Consider the following 23,283-nt stretch of genomic DNA (forward strand, 5'->3'; position numbering starts at 1 on the left):
AGTACAACACAAGTAGTACTTGATTTGGGGTTTATATGTCATCAATTCAATTTTGGGTTCCATTTCAATTTGTTTTCTTATTTGATGTGATACATTGCGATGATGAATTAAACACATACGCTTTTCTATTTTTACTTTGCACTTGATACAAGTGCGCATAGCGCGCTAATCTGGCTAGTTAATTTTGGTCGTCAACGGTTCATCATCCGAATGTGGCTGGTGCTGAATCAACGTCGCCACGCCGTGGGCTTGAGCTGTACATTGGACCCTTAAACGGGCCTAACCGATCAAATAATGCGAACATTGTCATTAAAAGGGCCCTTTTCGTGTGTGTGTGTGTGTGTGTGTGTGTGTGTGTGTGTGTGTGTGTGTGTGTGTGTGTGTGTGTGTGTGAGTAAACCCCTCTCGTTTGGCCGTCAACATTATTCTTAATCCGAGAAGGCAGCAAGCACATGGCACAGAACAAAATCTTCCCCAGTGGACAATGCGATCGCAAAGATATCTTAATAAAATCACGCTAATCAGAGGAACAGGACAAAAGTTAGCTTTTGGCGCCCGGTACCGGGAAATGCAGCACATGCCACGATTGGAATGCAAGATTTTCCCTTTAAAAAATTAGGACGATGCAGGGATATTGCACAAACAACTGTATTAAGCCATGGATGCTATCGGAAATCACTCCGGATAAAATAATAGTGGTCAGCCAGCCCGATTGGGAACTTGGTTTAGCAAAACCTGACGGGACAGCAACAGCAATTGTTGTACATGTGCTAACAGGATACCTAGTAGAGTATTCTAGGCCAGGCTAACATGGATCTTGAGTTTCGAGGGTAACTTTTGGCAAATCCAATGTTTGTAACTTGATCATTTACACCCCCCCTGACAGTGCGCCAGCAAAATGCGGACGTGCTTGAGTTAGCTTCAGGTTCAACAATGATGACTTGGTGCAATCCAAGTTCGTCAGCCATGAGCTTGATCAGGGTAGCCCAGGCCGGAGTCCAGAACTTCAGCTCTGCTAACATCTCACGTCTGAGGAGAGCTTCTAGAGAGCTTATGGAGCCAGCATGGCCGGCTGTGTGTGCCACCTCGCCCTGCTTGGTTGCCTTTGATCCCCAATTAATAATGGTAAAGCGCACTGCGTGCCCATGCCCGGGGCAGAAAAGTGCACAGGAAAGCAACGATATAATGCACTAATTTAAAGCCCAAGTTTTGGCTTTGACTTGATCGATCGGTGCCTTTCGTCTTTCAATGCTGTTCATACCCGACGCGCCGGTGTGTGGCTGGGTTTGTTCCTCCGGTACCTGTCTTCGAAACAATTCCTTGAACAGTTCCGGACAAGCTTGACATCACGTCCAAAAGGCCCGGTACTGTTCATCGTTGCCCGAGCAAGTTGCCCGTGGATAAACGCAAAGCATCCATGATACACTTGTGGGATAATCCTAAACTAAGGCGGTGTTTGGATAGCTCCGCTAAAGTTTAGCACATGTCACATCGGATATTTAGATGCTAATTAGGAGTATTAAATATAGACTAATTACAAAACTAATTGCACAGATGGAGTCTAATTCGCGAGACGAATCTATTAAGTCTAATTAGTTCATGATTTGACAATATGGTGCTAAGTAACCATTTGCTAATGATGGATTAATTAGGCTTAATAGATTTGTCTCGCGAATTCGTGCAGGGGTTCTGCAATTAGTTTTATAATTAGCTCATGTTTAGTCCTCCTAATTAGTATTCGAACATCTAATGTGACACTGCTAAAGTTTAGCATCTAAGTATCTAAATACCCCCTAAGTACCGTGCTATCACGTCAAAATACCTTTTGCCTTAGCATGGTGAATAAATCAAACAACATTCAACATTATGATGCCTGTGCTCATAAATTATTAAAAGGAAGTTGGATGGCAGGTGATCAAATTATTCGGACTTGACCATTTTTGAAAGCAGGATAAAGGTGGGTAAAACACTGTTTATGTGCTAGAACATATAGAATTTTACTTTCCTTTAGCCAGGACAATTAATTGTTGCGTTTTCAGGCAGATAGAGTAGCATTCCCCCAAGTTTCTTGGAATCATTTGCTGTCCTTTTCCTCCCATCCGAAGAAAAAGGAGGCACGCATAAATTCCCAGCTGTACGCTTGAAGAATTGCGAAAGCAGCAGTATGTAAGCCTTGAAAGCTTGTGGATGGCAGCAGTACTGAGTACTGACGCTTAAACCATGGCCACAGGAAAAATAGAAATAATGAAACCAAATTCTTCAAAGAAAATAGAGATGAACTGGGAGTACCGGAGGAATGCCTCACGGGACCAGTACGTGTGTGAGCTTTTCCTCAAGGCGGTGGCCGCGACTTTTCCGACGACGCAGATTGCACACCACCAACGGCATAGTAGTTCCTGTGCTCACTTTGCTTGGCAGGGAACAAGAATGCAGAAAACAGCACGAGAGTCAACCTATGCGCTCCTGTACAAATGTTGAACCTTCTATGGGCTACAGTACAATGTTCAAGGCTCCAACCCCAATACGAGCGTCGGCATCGAGTCCGTCCTCTACTCATGACTTGCAGTGGCAGAACTGAGGGGGGCCGGCGGGGCCATGGCCTCCCCAACAATAGAAAAAAAATTCTACTATCCCTCGTCAACTGCCAGCACACAGACCATATCAGCACTTAGCAGGCCAAAGGCCACAAAGGTCAAGACCAATAGTCATTCGGGCAACTGTTGTCCAGTACCCAACAACACACGTATGCACACAGGTGGTTAGGCACCTGTTCACATACGGACATACCTAATCACGTGACATTTCATTCCAATCTCACGACATGCTAACGTCGCAAAACCTCGCCCAACACCCGATGGTTCGCCGCCTGCGATCTGTGAACTGCCGGAATCTTGCGCTGCCATTACGCCATCGATAGCGGGCAAGTCGGTGTCCGCGGCGGCATGACTGCAATGGAGGACAACATCACGATCGACCTCCTGTTTATGATGTTTCTCCTCCAACTCAAACCAATATAAGTAAGTCCTATTCCTTACGCCATATCGGTATATTCTCTATAGTCATGACTAGCTATTGTATACTTATGTGGATAACAAAAAATTAGAATAAATTGCTAAATTTTTGAACCGGCAAATATTTGTCTGACCCCTTTAATTTTCTCTCCAGATCCGCCCTGACGACTTAACCTTGTTCCTAACGTGGCGCATCGACCCAAATGTAAGCACGAAGTATACTAGTACCACCGCACAAGAGAACTCTCCGACTGCATCCCGTCTGCGGAAACCAGGTGAGGCGCTGGCGGTTGACCTGCTCGAACGGCCTAATCAAGGGCCGGTCGAGTCGTTAGCCAGTGGCTGGCTGCAGCTGCAGCCGAGAGGGGCCGCGGCCGGCGTACCGAGCTGGGCGCACGTCACGCTACACGCGAGCGCCGAGAGCGCCCTGCTGTGCTGTTAGCGCCGTGGTGCGATGCGAGCGGGATGAAGAGAGCGACGTGCCCACGCGCTGCCAGCGCCACCCGAGCACCCCCGCGGGCCGCGGCGGCCGCTCTCGCCCGCTTCCCCGCCCCGCGTCCGCGTGCCGCTGATCCCCAGCGCGCGCAGCCCCCAGCCCCCCACCCCCACGCGGTGCCGAGCCGAGCCAGCTGCGGCCTGCGTGCGTCGCCCATGCCGCCAGGCGGGCAAAAGCGGTGCGCGGATGCGGCCAAAACAGGCCTTTTTGGGTCCACTTTTCGCCTCGATACCGCGGGCACGCAAATCCCCGGCCGCGATTCAATGGATCTCCCCTCCCCCTCCACTGACCCCCTGCTGTTGCCGTCCCGTGCCGTGCCGCATCCCCGACGCATCTTCGCTGCCTTGCGCGATTGGAAAAGCGCACATTGTTTATGCAGGCCAGTGGCCATCTGGGCGAGCGCGGGCGGGGACCGGGCCAACCAAATCAGCGTCCTGATCTGTCAACACCCCCCGACTTGGAAGAAGATTCAACGTTTCCACTCGCTTCGATTGGCTTCTGCACCACGAACTCTTCCGATTCCTGAATGGGATGCGCAGACTTTCCTTCCTTCGATGACAAAAATGAACTTTCCAGAGTCCAGAGTTGCAACCACGTCGCTGTTGCTTCCGACGGCTCAAAACGCACACCACCATGGGTGTCCCTTCTTCCCCTTTTCCCTTTTCACTCCATTGAAAAACCAAAATTCTAGCACGTAGCAACACGCCAAATGCTAGTGCGCAACTAGCTAGGTGCTCGCTGTCAGTGGGTCAACAGACCGGCCGCATAATTGATCCTGTGCTGCGATCCTCCCCTTGCATGGCACATTTCACATGCCACGAGGGCATCCGATCGCTATAGTACCCGCACGTTGGCCAGCGCGTAAGTCCATCTCGTTTAGGGCTGCTTGTCTGCTCTGCTGTACACCTATACGCACGCCCCCTTCTTCAGGATCTCGCTGCTGCTGCTGCTGCTAGCGGATAAAAAAGCGGTCATGTGTCGCCTAGCATTTGGTGCAACCGATAGAATCAAATCCCAAATCCCCCGTCCATTTGCTGCAGAAAAATCATAAATTTCCCTGTCCATACCGCTACCTTTGCGGCAGTAACCAGCTGCACACCGGGTGGGTAGGTCTCTGCCGTTGGCCGCCTGCTCCTGGTCCTGGAGGTCTGAGCTTCCGATGCTCGGGCTGCTCGACGACAGCAGCATTTGCAAAACGGCTTTGCGAGAGCGCAAGTGGGAAGGAGAGGGACAGGATAAGAGGAGGGGGTGGCGCCAAGTTGAAGGCTGCCTTTATGATCCGGGCTCGTAGCGCCCATGCTGCCATGCCCCTTGCCTAGACCCCATGAGGCCATGACCTGCCCATTTCATGCCCATCACGGCCAATCCGGCATGAGTTTCTTCAGAGGAATATGAGAAAAGATAAGCATAAATCTGGAAAGGACCGGTGATTTTGTCCATTGTTGCAACGTTGCGATCCGGTTGGATATAGAGAAATGCGGCGCGGAAATCAAAATTTTAATGCCGCCTTACAAAACTGATGAAGCATTGCAAAAAATCTTGGTTCTCATATCTTCAAAAAGGTGTCCCACCCATGTTAGTAGTTGCGCTTTTCGGGAAAAGAAAATGATTTATCACTAGCACTTTTTCTTGGTGTATGTGGGCGTATCTCCCCACCATCTATACTTGTATGCATGCCATGGATTTAGAATTTCAAATGCATGGGGGCATCCTTTTTTTTTTCCCTTAAAGGCATACATTTTTCGTGTTTCGGTGTCACGCCTTCTTCTCCTTTGAATATGGGTTTTAAATTGGCTGGTTTCTCCATTTTCAGAATTCTCGATTTTTTTTTCTAACCTCACAGCTCGTGCTGCATAGTGTTTGGTTCGTACTAAGATAACATAAATATAAACATAAAAAGAATCAGATTACATTGTATTTGGTGGCGGAATGGATAATTACCCTCTTTATTTGGTTGCACTCTAGTAATGTAATCAGATTACGGTGTGAGTGTTGTATCTGATTACAGTGGGGGAGGAGGGGTAACAAGTTTGTATAGATATTATTTAGGTAAGAGATTCGATTACAGTGTCAATTGATTACAAACCATCGTAATCAAACATATGTAATGGGATTCGTTACCTTTAGTAATCATATTACATTACATTTGAGCTAACCAAACACCATCATTGCAATCTAAGTACGAGGGTGGTAGAATAAGTCATGTGTAAAAAATGAGTAATATCACAGGGTTTATAGTTTGTTAGAAAGGCGATAGCGACAATATAGACGTGAGCTGCGACATTATACCTGATTTAGAGAAATCAGTGCAATGGCAGTGTGGTGACGGTGGCGTGGTGGTGGTAGGAGGCAACGCGTAGGAACACGTTGCAGTGACGAATGCTGAATGCAACACGACGTGTGGATTTAGGCTGTTTCCTAGTGGTGGTACAACGAATGAAGAATGATACAGCAGTGAGTTCTTCATCGGAATGCTCTAAAAGAAGTGGCTTCAAAATAGCGAAATAAAATGTTACTGACCCAATAAGCAGACAATCACATCAACCGATTTACTGTTAATCTGAAAAATCAATACGCAGTGCTAGCTACTTCCATTGACCAGCCATAATGCCATAACCCTGTTCCGGAATGTCAGAATCTCACTTTCATGATCTGATACTCTATCCTCTATGAGAACACTAGCTAGTAGCTACTACCTTACTAGCAGTATTTGGCACCCGTACACATGAGCACATCACAGTGATACAGCCACATTAACCACCTTAATTCCGGTGGTCAACAGCAGAACCATCGCAGAAACAGGCGTGGCGCTACCGCTCAGAGACGATGATGTTCCTTTCGTTTGTAGCTAACGCGGCGCTTTTACAAAAAGTCCGTGTCCGTACCGCCAAAACCGTCGCGAAAGCCACAAGCCCGGGCACACGCAAAGACGACACAGAGAAGACATGGACAAGGAGGCCTGGGACGAGAGCCCCGGCCCGGACGTAACGTAACACCACATGAATCGCCTCGCCGTCGCCGCGCTGTGAAGGGGACGCAGCGCCTAACACGTCCGGTCGGCACGGTCGCCGACGGCTGGAACCCCCCATGCCGTAGTAGGCCGCGCGCGGCCGCCTCTCTCTCCTCTGATCTCCTCCTCTCCCGGCCTTTGACCTCGCGATCCTTCAATGCGGCCGGATCCTCCCCCGACCCACCTCGCTTAACAAGCAAAGCAACAACTAATCGCTCGTGGTTAGCGCGCAAATCGCCTCGTGCGATCTCATCGCAGGTGTATAAAAAGTGCATAGCCCCCACATATCTTCCCACGCTAAGCCGGCCGGCCTAGGAGTAGTAAGGATTAACACACTTTCCTCCGCGCGGCTGCTACAGTTAGCTAGTTTCCTCTCCACCCGATCCGCACACACCATTGACCTCAGCTCCGAGCTGACCCGACTCCCGCCGGGAGAGCGATCAAGCGAAGCGAAGGAAACAGGGGAGGACGAGGATGAAGGTGCAGTGCGACGTGTGCGCGGCCGAGGCGGCGTCGGTCTTCTGCTGCGCCGACGAGGCCGCGCTGTGCGACGCGTGCGACCGCCGCGTGCACCGCGCCAACAAGCTCGCCGGCAAGCACCGCCGGTTCTCGCTGCTCAACCCGGCGCCGCCGTCCTCGTCCGGGTCGTCGGCGGCGCAGCAGCAGCAGCCGCCTCCGCTCTGCGACATCTGCCAGGTTCGGCGACACGACACGACACCCATGCGCGCATAACCTTTCCGATCGGTTATGTTCGAGTACTTGCTACTCTAACAATCGCGGCTGCCGAAGCTCGATGCTCGTGTTCTCATCGGTTTGCGCTCTCTGTATGTGACGTCGTGCAGGAGAAGAGGGGGCTCCTGTTCTGCAAGGAGGACCGGGCGATCCTGTGCCGGGACTGCGACGTGTCGGTGCACACGGCAAGCGAGCTGACCATGCGCCACACACGGTTCCTGCTCACCGGCGTGCGGCTCTCCGCCGAGCCGGCCGCGTGCCCGGCGCCGCCGTCGGAGGACGAGAACAGCAGCGGCAGCTTCTGCTGCGGCAGCGCCGGCGACGCGGCCCCTCCCTCGTCGGCGCCCGCTACCAGCCACGGCAGCGACAGCAGCAGCATCTCCGAGTACCTCACCAAGACGCTGCCCGGCTGGCACGTCGAGGACTTCCTGGTCGACGAGGCCGCCGCCGCCGCCAACAACGGCGTCTCTGCAGACGCGTCCTATCAGGTTGGTGTTGGTGTCTTGGTCCCCGTCCGTTGCTCCCATTGCAATGACGAACCAGTAAACGTGCTTAGCGATCCACGAAGTAAAGTAACCTAGCTAGCAGCCAGTCGTACTCGTACTACCATAATTCTGCTTGAGCGACCTTTGACACGCTCCCGAGCTAGCGGCGAGCACACTGAAAGCAAGCACGGCAATATCCCGATCACGTCCGCATCGGCATTAGTGCCATTGCTTCCAATCCAACCAGTAACCCCATCCATTATGGGCGCGGCTGTACGGTCTGTAGTTATGCTCGCAAACCCTCGCTGGTCCAGGGTGTGGCCATAAATATCTCCAGGAGCAAAATCTATTTTATCTCGCGGGGCCAGTTTAGCCACGGCGCCCTGATGCTACAATACAATATAGTAGCATATCCAGCATACAGTAGATTGACGACAGGAGCATACAGTATAGAGAAGAGAAGTTAAAAACCGGACTGCAGTGACCTCTGATTTTAACCGGGTCTTATTTTGATCGTGCAGGGAGGACTAGCTCGGATCGGCATCATGCCGGACGGCTACTCGGCCTGGATGGCGCAGGACCAGCTGTTCGGCGACAGCGCGGCCGCCGCCGGCGTCGGGCGGGCAAGCCGGGAGCGGTGGGTGCCGCAGATGATGTACGGCGGCGCGGAGCTGGCCGTGGCCGGCAGCAAGAGACCCAGAACCTCGTCCACGGCGTATTCTTACTGGTGAACTCGTGAACGGAAGACGACCGACTCGCCGTGCCGTCTGTATTATGCATCGGCTGGTGTTCTAGTTTTATTTCCAGTTAACTGTAACAGAAGTTGTTTCCGGGCTCATTTACCACCGCAACTGTTTTTTGCTCTTCCGGGCGTCCTCCGATCGGATGCCTGGGAGCGTTCGTGCTTTTTTGAGGGGTGCAAGAGGGAAGAAGCTTCAGCACCTTTGTATCTCCCTTTTTTGCTCGATGCAACTTCAAAGCCTTTCTATCACTGTCATCCTGGAACAGTGTTCGTTTTCTCCCTTTGCACGAGATTTGAATGAGCACGTGTAGAAGCCGCAATTCCTGGAATTCTTCAACGTGCCGTGGAATTCGGGTGGGTCGGATTGATGGGGGGTGTTCGGTGCCGCGAGCTAGTCAAAACCCGAGTTGAGGAACGCAGCGCACAATTAAAAGTGTTGGGAAACAGAATACGGTCGCAGCCAGATAGCACGTCCTGGAAATTAGCGGCGATATGTTCACACTACACTCATCATGCTCGTATGCACGCTGTACAACGTCTAAAATTGACAGTTTTTCCGGTATTTCACAGATAAAAATAAATCAGGTTCACTAAAAGCGAACGAGCCTCTACCTGAGTGCTCTAATTCTACCCCTCAGGTCTTGAGTTTGATTCCTTGTGAGAGTGAAATTTCAACTTGAGGGTAAAAATATATGTATGGGTGGGTAGGGATTCGTCGAGGATTTTCTCGATCTGCGTGTGAAGACCTTCTTAATATAATACTCGGGGGCGGCTTGCTTCTCGCAGATCGAGTTTTTTTAGTTCAATAAAATAATAAATCTATAGATAAAGGGGAATAACATGGGCGCATATTCAGGTTTTCCATGACTTTAAAAGATGAAACCGTCAAGTAAATTAAGTCTTAATGAACATTTCGTCCAAGAAGAGCATTCGGTTTCTTCACAACACTGATAAAGCAGTACCCCTATACATACTTAGACTATTTGTCCTCCTTTGGAAACTGCAGAGTTGATTTCATTCTCAAATCGAACTATTTTTTTAGAGGATTCTCAAATCAAACTAAACAAGGAAGCTGCGAGTTATTACACATCCCATGGGCCGAAAGCTAATTTACGCGAAACGCAACATCCCAATGGGCTAAAACTGGATTTCGGTTAGGAAACGAAACATTTTCCACGAAAAAAATAGAAAAAGAAAAGCGGCGTGGCCTCTTCCCTGCAGAAAGATCAGAGGGGGAAGACCGACCGGAGCCGCGCGCGGTCGACCGATCCATCCGAGTCGAAGTGGGGATGGCTCTGGCCAGATTGGCGTTTCCCCTCTTCCTCCTCCTCGCCGCGGCGGAGTTCGCAGCGGCGACGCGGTCGCCGTCGGCCTTCGTGCAGAACGCCATCTACTCCAACCGCATCACCATATTCTCGAAAACCTACTGCCCGTAAGTCCTCCCCTCCCAGACACCAACAACTTCATACCGCTCTCTTTGCTTGCTTGCTCTTGGTCTGGAAATCTGGGGCGGAGGGATTTGGGATAGGGTCTGGTGCGCGCGGGCGGCCGAACGTCACCATGCGAGTAGTTCAGATCCCAGGAAGTTTCGCGTCTAACCGCTGTTGCTGTTTTGCTTGGCGAAGGCTTTGGTGTATAGTGAATCGGGTGGATTTAGCCGATGATGGTGGTGGGAATTAGGATATTCACCCTTGCAATTGAGCCGCAGGAAGTCGATACTGGTTAGGTTTTGTTCGTTGGCAGTGCCCCTATTGCGTATTTGGCTCCCGTTGCATCATGTGGCACAAATCCTGCAGTTAAGCTCCTACAACTGAAAAATGGAAGCCGCAAACTGTTACATGTTTGGTGGAACTTGGGTTAGGTTCGGTGAATCTGTACTGTCACCACGGGGCTTGCTTCATCCTGCGGATTATGCAGCTCTAGTTTATGGCCTAACCGCCTAAGATGCTGGTCTATACGCTATTACAAGTAAAATAGCTATAGCCTATAGGTTCAGATCATACATACTGTTTATGAATCGGCTACTCATGTGAATTATACAGTGTACTATTGTACCATGTGGGTGAACTGTTGTGTTCACAGACTCTACAAGCTCAACTGTCTTTAGCTGACCAGCAGCCAATTGGCCTGTTACTTGCAGAGTGGTGATTTATATTTGAACTGACTTCTTGTTGTATAATTGTGCCCGGACATGCATGATGTCGTAATGTGGTGAATCGATTTCAGCATCGGTTGTTTCTATCTTAGTTTTCACAACAAAGAATATAGAATTATAGATGAGTTTGAATTTTTCAGCCTGAGCCCTGGTTTCTTCTGATTTTGTAATCATAATATGTGCCATACACCATAATCATAATCTGTTGATTCTGTAATTATAATTTCTGTAGTATATGCACATACACCATATTCTACACGATAATATGCATATGTTGTTTTCATGTTTTCTAGCAGTATATGAACCTAGGTGTTCAGTATTTTGCTCTGTAATTTACTTGTCAGAACACACAAGTTAAATACAGAGAGCGCAACTTTTGTTTTAGGTAAACATGCTTTGCTACAAGGATTGCGTATTCTGAGCTAGGGTATCTTGTAGTCTCCTTGTAGTTAGAACTCTGACATTTAATTTTTGTGGAAATCCTAATCCAACTGAAGTACCTCTCAAAACTAACTCTTGCCCCTGTTGAATCAGATAACAATCAGAATCCCCACTTACCCTACCCTTACCTTCCCTCCCTACTGTGTTCTCACCAGCCATCCATGACGAAGGGGATTGTTCATTTTTGTACCTTTATGGTCTTTATTTGTTTAATTATCTCTAGCTTGTCCTGCCCTTCTCTTCAATGTTGGCATGATGTCTACTGTGCCCTTTTTGTTAATGGGCAAGATGCTGGCTGTTCTTTCATCCCTCTCCTTCAAATATAATGTGCCAGCATGAAAAACATCCATGGCTGCTGTTGCTTTATTTGAGAAGCACTGTACTTACATCACATGTTGTCTTTTTGTGTTCCCCTTTCTTGGTCTTGGCTGGGTGTGGATCTTTGTTTTTTCACTTGGATTATGGCTCTAGAAACATAGACTGGACTGTTGTTCCAGTGCTTTAAGCTCAAGTAAGGTTATTGGATGACATGATGGTATTGCTGCTGGGTGAAGTCCTGTTCTTTTACATAAATAAAATGTTCCAAAAAAACATCACACTTCTTTTCATGGTCTGACTACTTTTGCATTCTTAAATACTAGTGCTTACTTCTGTTACTAAATATTTCTGTACTTTCTTTCTCATAGGTACTCCATGCGTGCTAAGCGCATATTTCGAGATCTCAAGGAAGATCCATTTGTTGTTGAACTTGACCTCCGAGGTAATCATCCTTGATCCATATGGAACTTCAATCCAGTCACATATTTTCAGGCATTTGTCTACAAGAATTACAAACCTAATATACACATGCCATTCAGAGGATGGACGTGACATTCAAAGTGTTCTCCTAGACCTAGTTGGGCGCCATACTGTGCCACAGGTATTTGTGAATGGCCAGCATGTTGGTGGCTCAGATGGTTAGTGTTTAAACCTTGAGTGCCCTTAAACCTTCTTTCTTGTATGCAGTGTTGTTTACATGCGCATCTACCTTTGCCAATATCAACGGTTAACATTTTGCATATACAATTGCAGATACGGTAAATGCTCTTTCAAATGGACAGCTTGAGAAACTCCTTGGGAAGAGTCAGTCACAGTGATGGATCTCTGGACAAGTTTGCACTGTCGAGAACACTGTAAGTGACTTCATACATATGTACGGGAGGGTGTTCATCTCTGTTTAGCACCGCACAGAATGTTGTAGCTCATATGCCTGATGTTTTTTGTTTTCATGGTAGTGTCGTGACAACAATCTGTATGTACTGGGTATGTGCGATCTGCTCAATTACATGTACAATCTTTTCTACTTCCATGTCTCTTTTCTATGAATGGAATATCGTTGGTTTACCTTGATCAATATGGAAATTTTAAGTAGCATTGGTAGGTCAATAAACAAGCCGCGTACATTCTGAACTAGGGTAGACTCGCAACATTCCTGACCTTCCGGTAACTATGGCTGTCTGTTTTTAGCTTGTTTGTAACATCATGAGTTAGTTCGTTTTTTAAAAAAGATAAAAAAGGGTAAAAGTGGAAAAACGTGGTGTGTGTCAATGAGAAAAGCACAAGCTGAAATTATATTACATTATGAAATCTGTTGGTGCAATAAATGACGGGCACATATAAGCTGACAATATAGAGGCTTTGGTGTACACAGGGTAGCAGGGGCAAATTCTTTACGCAATATAATTAAATAAACCAGTATAAAGTTATAAACGGATCCATAACCGTTGCTCGCACTTGACCATCAGCAATGGTAGGAGCAAATTGTGTTTGCTCGGTTATTGACTCACTGCCGGCCTCTTCTTCCTCAGGCTGGCTGGCTGGCGAGCGCCGGCTGCCTCACCTCCTCAGGCCGATCAGTGCGAAGAAGAGCGAGATGTAGTCGAAACGGTAGACGCGCCTGAGGAAGCCGATCTTGCTCTCGTCCCAGGGTGGGTATCGGAACATGAACTCAATGAGGAAGCTCCTCTTGAGCACCGCCTTCTTGTGGCTGAACATCTCGAACGAGTACTTGCCGTGGTACTGCCCGAACCCGCTGTGCCCGACGCCGCCGAACGGGATGCTGTCCAGGCCATACTGCAAATAGATGGATGTTTGCAGAAGAAAGTTCAGAAATGGCGTGCATTTATTTCAGTGGAGAAAAGGAAAGTGAAGCTCAGACACTGCAGGAGTGACGCGTACCTGCACGATGGCGTCGTTGAATGTGACGCTCCCGGAAGACGTCTCGTCGATGATCCGGCGCTTCAGCTCCTCGTTCCTGGTGAAGGCATAGATCGCCAGCGGCTTCGGCTTCGATTTCAGGAACGTGATGCTGTCTTCGATCTTCTTGACCGTGATGATGGGGAGCAGCGGGCCGAATATCTCCTCCGTCATGATGTCAGAGTCGAGCGGAGGGTTCAGCAGCAGCGTGGGTTCGATGCTCCTTCACAATTGGGAAAACGGCGTCAAGCAGGGGCACCGGTTTTGTGTGGTAACACTGCATGGCCATGGCGATGCTGATCTGAGTTGCTTACAGCGTCTTGGGGTTGAAGTGCCCGCCGTGCACGACGGAGGCTGCCACCCTGCGATCCGCCAGGAGGCCGCTCAGCCTCTTGAAGTGCTTCTCGTTCAGGATGCGCGCCATGTACTCTGTCTTGGTGAAGAACCTCTTCAGTGTGGACTTGAGCATTTCGATCTTCAGGGGGAACAGGCGTCACAAGTCAGAAACAACGTAATGCGCCAGCAGGCGTCATATTTTACAAGACTGCATATCGGAGAAAACACTGAAGCAGACCAGAATCGGCGCGAATTCCTCCTCGACCAGCACGTAGTCGATGGCGATGCAAGCTTGGCCGGAGCAGGTGGACCATTTGGCCCCAATTATGCGGTTCACAGCTACCTGCTTGTAGTCAGTACAGTATCATACATGTGTTAAGGTCAGTTAGCTGCTGTCCTGCCGCAAAACTGAAGGTCCTGAAGAACACAGTTGTTTGTACCTGGCTGTCCCTGTTGCTATCGAGCCAGTCGATGATGCACGGGCACTTGGAGCCGAGCTCCAGCGCCACCGGTGTCAGGTGCTTGGCGGCCTTCGTCATGATAAGGCGCCCAACGCGGCTGCTGCCTGAGAGATGCACCAGGAGAAAAACAGCCGTCAGACGTCTGTTCATGCAACGAATGCAATGCAGGGACTGCCAGTAGTTCATGTTTGTTCAGACTTCAGACTTCAGAGAGCCTACCGGTGAAGAGGACCTTGTCCCATCTGTGCTCCATGAGCTTCTCTCCGACATCCGCCCCGCCCTCAACCACCTTCACGGCCTTGGCGTCCAGGTACTTTGGTATGTTGGCCGCCAGGAACGCCGAGGTGGACGGCGCGAGCTCGGACGGCTTCACCACCACGGCGTTGCCAGCCGCCAGGGCTCCGGAGAGCGGCTCCAGGGCCAGGCCTGCGCGAGTGCAGTGAATCGAGACACCGTGAGCTTTGATCGCAGGATTGTGACAGTAACATAAGAGTTGATCTGGAATTCTGATCTCCTAATGCCGTTGAGCGATCGTTCACTGAGGCACAGAGCACAGTCCCCGGCCGGCCGTGACAGGAAACAGTTGGTTCCAGGAGGTTAGTTTCTTTCCACTCAACCGCGAACCGTGCGTTCACCCATCCGCGCAAGGACAAGGAGAACACATACGAGATCGACCTGTCACGGAGGTGACCCTTAACCGACCACAGAGGAGACCTCAAACACTGTCGCCGTCAGACAGGTTGGTTCAGTCACGAGCCACAACCATTACGCTAGCTTTTCGCCAACCATAACACTAGCTTGTGTAATAGCGAGCCTCTCGGACCTTTTGCAACAGTACGAGTGCAGTACCACTGCGCTGTTGGTGAGGCTAGAGAGTAGAGACAACAGGCCCTACGCAGCTTTGTTGCGAGCCGCAAGGAGAACCGGGTAGCAATGGCCTGGCCTATGAAGGAGACGTCGTCTACACTACACCATTAATGAAGGTCTAAGGGGATCGTAACCACTCGTACAACATACTAGTCTATGGCTAACTATGGCCTATGAACGTGCCTCCAGTTCGTCATCTCTCAGTTTTGTTGAGCAAAAAAATCCACGAGAATAATGGTCCACGAGTTTTTTAACATACTAGTATTTTTCTGACTTTTACATGCTTAAGGTAACTAGACAGAATTTGAAAACTGTGCTACCTGCTATCAGGATCCAACTGATCTATTAACCAGGGATCTTGTGCAAAGATAATGAAGATGCACTTGTCAAATTTGCCACCACACACTGACACACACCTCCTGTCTGCTTCTTAAGTGTCTTGATACGTTTCGTGCAGGTCACCGATTGACCTCAGGATCCAATAGACAGTTCTAGCGAATTATGCAATTGATGCCACGATTTGATGTCTGACCAACATGCAATTACTTTCAAATTCTGTTTTTGGCGAATTTTTTTAGGTGGCGTTTTAATGATCTCAGAGTACCCGCTTTTATTTTCAAGAAAGAGAACAGCGTTCAGTCCTATGCTCAACGCAAATACACGCCTGCCTAAGAGAGTGGAGCAAAGAGGTGATCATCGGTCTCGTTCTCACCTATTGGGAGATTCCAGCAGGAGAAGATGAGCACAACCCCGAGCGGCTCCGGCACCACCATCGCGGTCGCCGGGAAGGCAACCAGCGGCGTGTGAGCCTGTTCTCCCGAAACCACAAGCAGGTGTTAAAAGCCATGACAAGAAAAGCATCATCCTAAGCTCATCATGCAGAAAGCCGTAATAAACTGAGCGAATGCCTTCATGCTGGTACTACAAGACACTGGAGTGAGTATCAGGCAGAGCTTGCCTTCTCGGGTGCCGCCCAGTTCTTGAGGTTTTGCAGCTTGTCGACGACGGACTTCTTCAGAACCCCAACCTGAGCACGAGCGAGCATAATCAATCAGCAGAGGGCTTCGTGAACCTAGATGAACAGAACGCGGAGCATATCGATACAGCGAAGGAATCAAACCAAACCAACCTCGTCTCTGAAGGCCTCGCCGCGGTGCTTGCCGAGGTCCTCGCGGAGCACGTCGAAGATGGCCTCCTCCTCTTCCTCCAGGAGCCTGACGAGACCCCTGAGCTGCGACTCTCGCCATTCCAGGTCCCGGGTCCTGTCGCTCTCGTACACCTCCCTCAGGTCGCCTACCAGGCCGCCGAAGTCCACGGCCATCTCCTCCGCCGGCACGCTCCCCATAGCTCTCTCTCGCTCTCGCTCTCGCTCTCGCTAGCTTGCTGGCAGTGTGGCAACTTCGTACGTGCGGCTGGAGAAGAAGAGAGGCCGAGGTGGGCTCGTCGTTTGTGTTTGCTGCCGGTGCACGCAAGCACGTGTTAAATAGTGCTGGCCGTGGCAGTGTGGTTGGACTCTCGATTACTGGACTGTTGCAACCGTGGTCATCAATGGAGCCAGTTCGTCATGGCCCCAGGGCCGAGTGGTTCGACGTCATCGGGGGCGACACGGAGGCGGTTGGGACTGTTGGGCCTGTAGAGACCGGGTGACAAGACGTGGGAGATGCGCTGCTGATTGCCCCCCAAGGCCCCAAAAGGAGAAAAGAAATCCTGATTCCACTTGAGCACGGCTGCCGCGTGCAGTATACTAACCATGCATTGACTTTATCTGTTCCTGAGAGACTTGAGAATAATCGCGCACGGATGCAAACCTGCGGTGGATTTGACCTGCTTGCTTACCCTAATCGAGTGTATACATAACAAACGAGTCTAATCCAAATTCAGAAAGCATCAAATAGAAATGGTTGGACGGATGCCTCAGAAATTAGTGTCATGCATGCGCCAAAGAAGTTAACATTACATTTATGCGAGATACCAAAAATATGGGCATGACTCGAACCCCTACGTGCACCAACGGCGGGTACATGTTGATCTCATCATCATCAAAGCCGATCACAACCACGGAACAGCAGCCACCCGTAAGTTTCACGCCTCACGAATCATAGTCTTAGTGACTTACGCATGTTTCGCGATTCTCACAACTCACAGGATGCCCTCTGCTGCCTACTACTGCGCTAAGTTACATGGCACAACAAAAATCACAGTAGTCGGACAAACAGAGGAGAGAGCCCGTCCCCTCTCCCCCCCCTCGCCGGCCACCTCCCGTTGCCGCCGCCACCGCCGCACCAGCCACCCTACTCGAGGATTCTCCGGCACCCCAAGCTGTTGTGGACCGCATCAGGTTGTGGTTCGCCCTCCGCCTTATCAACATTGCCCGCCTCTGCGCAAGTTGCTGTAGATCTGAGGTACCCCTTCCTCGCCACCCCACCGCCCCCTCCTAGATCCGGTCGACCCCTGGCCCGGGATGAGTCCGTCGTGCCTGCCACGTCGGAATCCGTGCTGCGCCACTCCTTCGTGGAGGTTGTCTGCGAACCTCGCCCCGTGGCTGTAGCCGCATTCAACCGCATTCAACGCAAGCACCAACTCCCCCCAACAACCGCCTAAAGCTCAACTCCACCTTAACTGTACCTGCACGAAGCAATTACTTCGCCGGACGCGGCGCGTCACCTCAACATCGGGCCTTCCACCACCCATCCCTAGTGAGGAGGTCACCGCACCACGAGCTGCCGTGACGTGATGCTGGAACACATCCAACCCCAATCTCAGCTAAGCTTCGTGCCTTTCGCTCCAGAACTGCTGGCAAGTGCTTCATCTGCCTCGCAACCGACTACCGCGCCGCCTTCTACCGTGATCCAGTGCGCTGCTTCAACTGCCACCGCTTCGGCCACCGTCAACACCACTACCGTCTGTCGGGGACAGGGCATCGCGTCCATATCTGCGCAAGGAGCCCCCCAAAGTGATGACTCCACTTCCGCCACTGCCACCGCGTAAGGCGGGCACGGTGATGTCGCAGCTCGGTGACCCAACGCTGCAGTCGGAGGAGGACCACTGCATCATCCCTACGTCATATGCAATCGACACCAGCCTCCACGACTAGGAGAGCACAGCTGCCATTTCCTAGGCTCTAACGGCTCCGGTGTCCACTGGCCCCAGGGAGATCAAGGCAGCCATCCGTGATGAGTTCCAGCTGCGTTAGGGTGATGTGACCATCACCACGCACCATCCCGAGTCACCGCCGGGCGAAGCAAGGTACTAGCACAAAACCTTCCTCATCAAGTTCCTGCATCAGTGTGATTGCGAGCGGGCGGTCAACCAAGGCTACGCCAAGTGCCACAACATTGACATCCGCTTTGTCAAGTGGTGGAGCTTGCGAGTGGGCGGTCAACCAAGGCTATGCCAAGTGCCACGGCATTGACATCCGCTTCATCAAGTGGCGGAGCTTGCGCACGGCGAAAGGCATACTTGGGATGCGGATGTTGTTGAGCGCGTCATTAGTGGCCGTTGTGCTGTGGAATCCATCGACACCGACCTTCTCTACCCGGCGGAGACAAAGACCATCGATGTTTGGGCTTGGACGGTGAACCCGTGCCTAATCCCTAAGCGGATCTGGCTGATCTTCACAAGTAGGGCGAAGGATGCGAAGCTGTCCTCTGTGTTGGTGAGGGAAACCCCTCCACAACACTGGCAGTAAGGGTGCAAGTATGTGGTGCTCCTCCACATGGAGGAGATCCATGACTACACTGTCACCATGGTTGATTGTCGTGGCACCTTCTCCCCATCCAAGAGGCATCTCCCTTAGTGGAACCTGGGGGTCATCGACGGCGCCCCTGATCCCGCTTGTGAGGTCGTGGTGTTCCCGGACTCACATTGGGAACGTGATGACAGGAGCAACGATGAACGGCGCGTCGACGATAGGAACGCTCGTGGCGGTCGCGGACGGTACAACAACGACCACCCCGACTTCAAGCGCGGTTGTGAACGACGCCACCACGACAACGACAACGAGGACCGCAACACACATGGCCGCGGTCGGAGTGCACACGGGCGACGGGGGTACAACCTACCCACATGCGGAGGCATGCATCGCGAGCGAGAACGCTCCCCGCGTCACCGGGATTGGGAGCGCAGCCCATGACGTGACGGCAGGCAGCACGTCCCAGCCACTCACACTTCCCTAGGGGTAGAGCAGGACCCTATCCCGCCGTTGCCCACCGCTTAGCAACTCCAAGAGATTACGGCAAGGGCCATGCTCCAGAACATCTTCACCAAGAAAGTCGCGACGCTCAAGGAGACAGCGGCGCGTATGCTCGACGCGGTGCTGACCGACTACATCAACATGGCATGCGCCCTAGCCACACGGCTGGGCATCCTGGATGCTCCACCGACCTGGAGGAATGAAGCCTCATCCGACCCAACGAAGATGGTGGCTGCTCACACTATTCCAGTAAGGACAGCTTTCAACCACATCACTAGGCCCTGCCTCAGGTTGGGGTACATGAGGTGGCCATGATGATCGAGGAGGTAGAAGAAGCGCTGCAGCGGTGGAATCCTTCGCAACAGGGGACACCACAAACTATGGGCTGCGGCCCGCCTCACCCTTCTCCTTGCCTCAGGCTATGCCCCATCTAGAGAACCAGCAGGTCCATGGCGAATTGGGGGTCATGGAAGACGTGGTGATGAAGGACATGATCCACGAAATGGTGGCTACTTCTCTATGCCATGTCGCATGCTTGCAGGAAACCAAGCTGAGTACCGTTGATTTTGTCACTGCTTCCTATCTAGGAGGCACCAGGCTCAACAAATTCGAGTTCAAGCCCGCTGAAGGCCCTAGTGGAACCAGAGGAGGGATCCTACTCCTATGGAATGACAATTTCATCACCCTTAGTGATGTCACAATTGGTGAATTAACCACCATAGCAACCCTCCAGGAAAGAAACAACTCCTTCCTTCTCACCACCGTCTATGGCCCATCTAGGCAATCTATAATACCAGCTTTTCTTCAAGAGCTTCAGACCATAACACCACCAGCTGGGGTTCAATGGCTAATTCTTGGCGATTTCAACATGATTTACAAGACGGCAAACAAAAATAACAGAAAACTCAACCGATGGCTGGTGAGTCAATTCCGCACGCTCTTGACAGTTGCGACCTCGGAGAAATTAAATTACAAAACAGGGAGTTCATATGGTCCAATGAAAGGCACACACCTACACTGGAGAAGCTCGATCGGGTGTTCTGTAATGCGGAATGGTAAACGATTTTCTGCAACCATGGGTTGTTTGCCCTCTCCACCTCGCTATCCGATCACTGCTCCCTCCTCCTGTCCAACCAGCTTCGGCCGCGCTAACCAAGGTCCTTCAAGTTTGAAAACTTCTGGATCAAACTACCAAGCTTCTAGCAAACGGTGACAAGCGCTTGGAACAAGCAATCAGATTACATTGAACCTTTCCATAGGCTATATCACAAACTGGGGGAAACAACAAAAGCATTGATAAAATGGAACACCTACCTCATCTCTGATGCGAACATGCAGTTTCATATGGCTTTGGAGGTGATCATGCGCTTCGATGTAGCCTAGGAGCACCAATCCCTTACTGATGCAGAGATGTAGTTGCGGAGGAAACTTAAGAGTAGAATCCTTGGATTGGCTGCAATTGAAAGAAAGCGCAAAAGGCAAGCTTCACGAATTATTAACCTTAGGCTAGGGGATGCGAACACATGATATTTTCACCGAAGAATCATTGCAGGAGAAGAAAGAATCATATCAGGCAACTGAAAATTCCAACTGGTTGGGCCGTAACCCATGAGCAGAAAGAGAGGGTCATTCAGGAGCACTTCAAGGAAATGATGAAACGACCACCTCCTAGAACAACCGACCTGAACTGGGATGCTCTAGGTGTTACCCGCCATCACCTCAATGACTTGGATGCCCTGTTCCTTGAGGATGACTAAAAAATGTGATCAACCAAATGCCAACTGGTGCTTTCTTCAGATCCTACTGGACGACGGTTAAAGCTGACATTACGGCAGCTATAAATTCCTTCCATTCCCTAGGTGCTCCAACTTGCAACTCATCAATCCGGCTAACATCGTGCTGCTGCCGAAAAAAGAAGGGACCACTAAAATCAGCGATTTTAGACCTATCAGCTTGATCCACTCATTCATAAAGATAATTGCCAAAGCTCTTGCTCTACACCTCGCCCCGCACATGAACAACATCATCTCAGTCAACCAAACAACTTTCATCAAAACCCGTAGCATACATAACAATTTCATAGCAGTCCGCAACACGACTCGAAGATTACATAGAAACAAGACCCCTCCCTTTTCTTCAAGCTTGACATCACCAAAGCTTTCAACTCCATTAGTCTAATGTAGCAGCTTGGCTTCCCAGCCCGTTGGCGGGAAATGGTCGCCTACATTCTCTCCACCTCCTACTCGTGAGTTCTTCTCAATGGAGTTCCTACCAGGACGATCTGCCACAGTCGTGGGCTGCGATAAGGCGACCCATTGTCACCACTCCTCTTCATTATTGCTATTGACCCGCTGCAACAACTCATCAACCAGGCAACAAAGCAAGGGATTCTCAGCAAATGGAGAGGTTGAACACCCACGGTCAGGATCTCGATGAATGCAGATGATGCTGCCATATTCCTCAAGCCGGACAAGAATGAAGCGAACGCCATGGCTGACCTTCTCACTCTGTTCGGCCAGGCCTCAGGGCTGGTGACAAATTTCTTGAAATCCACCATGGTGCCAATTAAGTGCTCCAACTTAAACATCACCAATATTCTCCAAGGCCTACCAGCAGCACAAACACACTTCCCAATCAAATACCTCGGGCTACCACTCACCACCATCCGATTACGGTGAGTTGATTTCCAACCACTGGTTGATAAGGTCTGTGCTAAGTTCAATGGGTGGAATGGCCACCACATGAATCACACTGGTCACCTTGCTCTAGTCCAATTGGTGCTCATCTCCCAAGTCGTGTATCATCTAACAACGCTCAAAGCCCCAAAGGCAACCATAAAAGAGATAGACGACAAACGCAACCACTTCTTATGGGCTGGCACAGATAGGATCACCGGTGCGAAGTTTAAGGTTAATTGGACAAGGGCTGTGAGAGTAAAGAAGAATGGAGGCCTAGGAATTCTTCACCTGGATAAATTTTCAAGGGCCCTATGTCTCCGCTGGTTGTGGCGGGAGTGGAACGGTGACGGGAAGCCATAGGTTGGCTGTGAGATAGGATGCAATAGCACGGATTGTCTGCTGTTGCGGCCACGACCACAATTTCAATAGGCAATGGAGAAGCGATCTCCTTCTGGAACAGCGCTTGGGTGGAGGGTCAACGGCCTAGAGACTTGGTCCCAGCAATGTACAAAATCTCCAAATGGAAGAATAGATCACTACAAGATGCACTATCTGGCAACAACTGGATAAATGATCTGGACCTACAGCACCCATCTTTCACAGCCAGAGTCTTTACTAAATATATTCAACTATGGACAACCACACAACACACCAACTTGTCCCCATAGGTGCCTGATGAAATCACTTGGAAACTAAACGCATCAAAGCAATATTCTGCAAGATCGGCTTACCATGCACAATTCCTAGGCGCCATGGCTACTGATCTCAACGAGCTAGTTTGGCAAAATCGGGCACCGCCTAAATGCAAATTTTTTTGGGTGGCTGGCCATTTAGGATAGGATTTTGACAGCAAATCGCCTCAGTGCGGTGGGTGGCAGCACAATCCGGTTTGTGTTCTTTGCTGCTCGACACCGGAGTCGGGGAATCACCACTTTTTTTAGTGCAGCACAAGACGCATCTGGGGGCTCATCTCCTGCTGGCTCAAAGCGCCACTGATCCACCACGATGGTTGGGCACCTGCGATATCGATTCATGATTGGTGGCTGGCCAGAGCCACGACGGTCCTAATACCACGAAAGGGCTGAAGTCCCTCGTCATTCTGATTTGCTGGGAGATTTGGAAAGAGCGGAACTCTCGTGTTTTCAACCAGGTCAAGGCCCCTTCCTTGGTGGTATGCTCCAGAATCAAAGAAGAGGCAGGAAACTGGAGCATGACTAGTGCAAAGCACTTAGTAGTCTAGTTTTCAGCTTATGATCTCATTTTTATCTATGAGTGTATATAACCTTTTGGACCATCTGGTCCTTTCCTTATTTTTAATATAACAGGCAGCCTCTCCTATCGGTTCAAAAACCATAGTAGTCAGTAGGCAACACAAGAGTGCTGATGATGAGAAGTTGACAATAGACGAGGCCAGGGGTGGATCTAGCGGTGGGGCGGGCGGG

At 50.4% G+C, this 23,283-nt stretch overlaps 3 protein-coding genes across 3 annotated transcripts; 2 read left to right on the forward strand and 1 right to left on the reverse strand.

Annotated features, from left to right (window-relative positions):
* Positions 1-6,503: 6,503 nt before the first annotated feature.
* On the forward strand, positions 6,504-8,731 carry LOC117843757 (B-box zinc finger protein 20). Its single transcript, XM_034724456.2, has 3 exons — positions 6,504-7,213; positions 7,360-7,737; positions 8,256-8,731. Exons 1-3 carry the CDS (start codon positions 6,992-6,994, stop codon positions 8,463-8,465), a joined length of 810 nt encoding a protein of 269 aa, XP_034580347.1. The 5' UTR covers positions 6,504-6,991; the 3' UTR covers positions 8,466-8,731.
* A 935-nt stretch (positions 8,732-9,666) lies between these two features.
* LOC117864416 (monothiol glutaredoxin-S6) lies at positions 9,667-12,465 on the forward strand. Its single transcript, XM_034748524.2, has 4 exons — positions 9,667-9,908; positions 11,759-11,832; positions 11,930-12,028; positions 12,144-12,465. Exons 1-4 carry the CDS (start codon positions 9,766-9,768, stop codon positions 12,206-12,208), a joined length of 381 nt encoding a protein of 126 aa, XP_034604415.1. The 5' UTR covers positions 9,667-9,765; the 3' UTR covers positions 12,209-12,465.
* A 194-nt stretch (positions 12,466-12,659) lies between these two features.
* Positions 12,660-16,435, reverse strand: LOC117864406 (aldehyde dehydrogenase family 3 member F1). The gene is made up of 9 exons (XM_034748512.2): positions 16,101-16,435; positions 15,930-15,998; positions 15,684-15,780; positions 14,324-14,530; positions 14,084-14,208; positions 13,882-13,986; positions 13,622-13,782; positions 13,290-13,530; positions 12,660-13,184 (listed from the first exon to the last, which is right to left on the reverse strand). Exons 1-9 carry the CDS (start codon positions 16,314-16,316, stop codon positions 12,948-12,950), a joined length of 1,458 nt encoding a protein of 485 aa, XP_034604403.1. The 5' UTR covers positions 16,317-16,435; the 3' UTR covers positions 12,660-12,947.
* Between the last annotated feature and the right edge of the window lie 6,848 nt (positions 16,436-23,283).

The sequence above is a fragment of the Setaria viridis genome, chromosome 1, assembly GCF_005286985.2.
Source record: "Setaria viridis chromosome 1, Setaria_viridis_v4.0, whole genome shotgun sequence".
Classification (NCBI taxonomy): Eukaryota; Viridiplantae; Streptophyta; class Magnoliopsida; order Poales; family Poaceae; genus Setaria; species Setaria viridis.

Bases quoted from the DNA above. Each gene is read 5' to 3' on its own strand.
- LOC117843757 (XM_034724456.2), top strand. From the start codon at position 6,992: ATGAAGGTGCAGTGCGACGTGTGCGCGGCCGAGGCGGCGTCGGTCTTC. The intron at 7,214-7,359 runs GTTCGGCGACAC...GACGTCGTGCAG, and splicing joins CGCTCTGCGACATCTGCCAG to GAGAAGAGGGGGCTCCTGTT. The intron at 7,738-8,255 runs GTTGGTGTTGGT...TTGATCGTGCAG, and splicing joins CTGCAGACGCGTCCTATCAG to GGAGGACTAGCTCGGATCGG.
- LOC117864416 (XM_034748524.2), top strand. From the start codon at position 9,766: ATGGCTCTGGCCAGATTGGCGTTTCCCCTCTTCCTCCTCCTCGCCGCG. The intron at 9,909-11,758 runs GTAAGTCCTCCC...TCTTTCTCATAG, and splicing joins TTCTCGAAAACCTACTGCCC to GTACTCCATGCGTGCTAAGC. The intron at 12,029-12,143 runs GTTAGTGTTTAA...ATACAATTGCAG, and splicing joins GCATGTTGGTGGCTCAGATG to ATACGGTAAATGCTCTTTCA.
- LOC117864406 (XM_034748512.2), bottom strand. From the start codon at position 16,316: ATGGGGAGCGTGCCGGCGGAGGAGATGGCCGTGGACTTCGGCGGCCTG. The intron at 15,999-16,100 runs GTTGGTTTGGTT...GCTCGTGCTCAG, and splicing joins GCGAGGCCTTCAGAGACGAG to GTTGGGGTTCTGAAGAAGTC. The intron at 14,209-14,323 runs GTAGGCTCTCTG...TGCATCTCTCAG, and splicing joins GGACAAGGTCCTCTTCACCG to GCAGCAGCCGCGTTGGGCGC.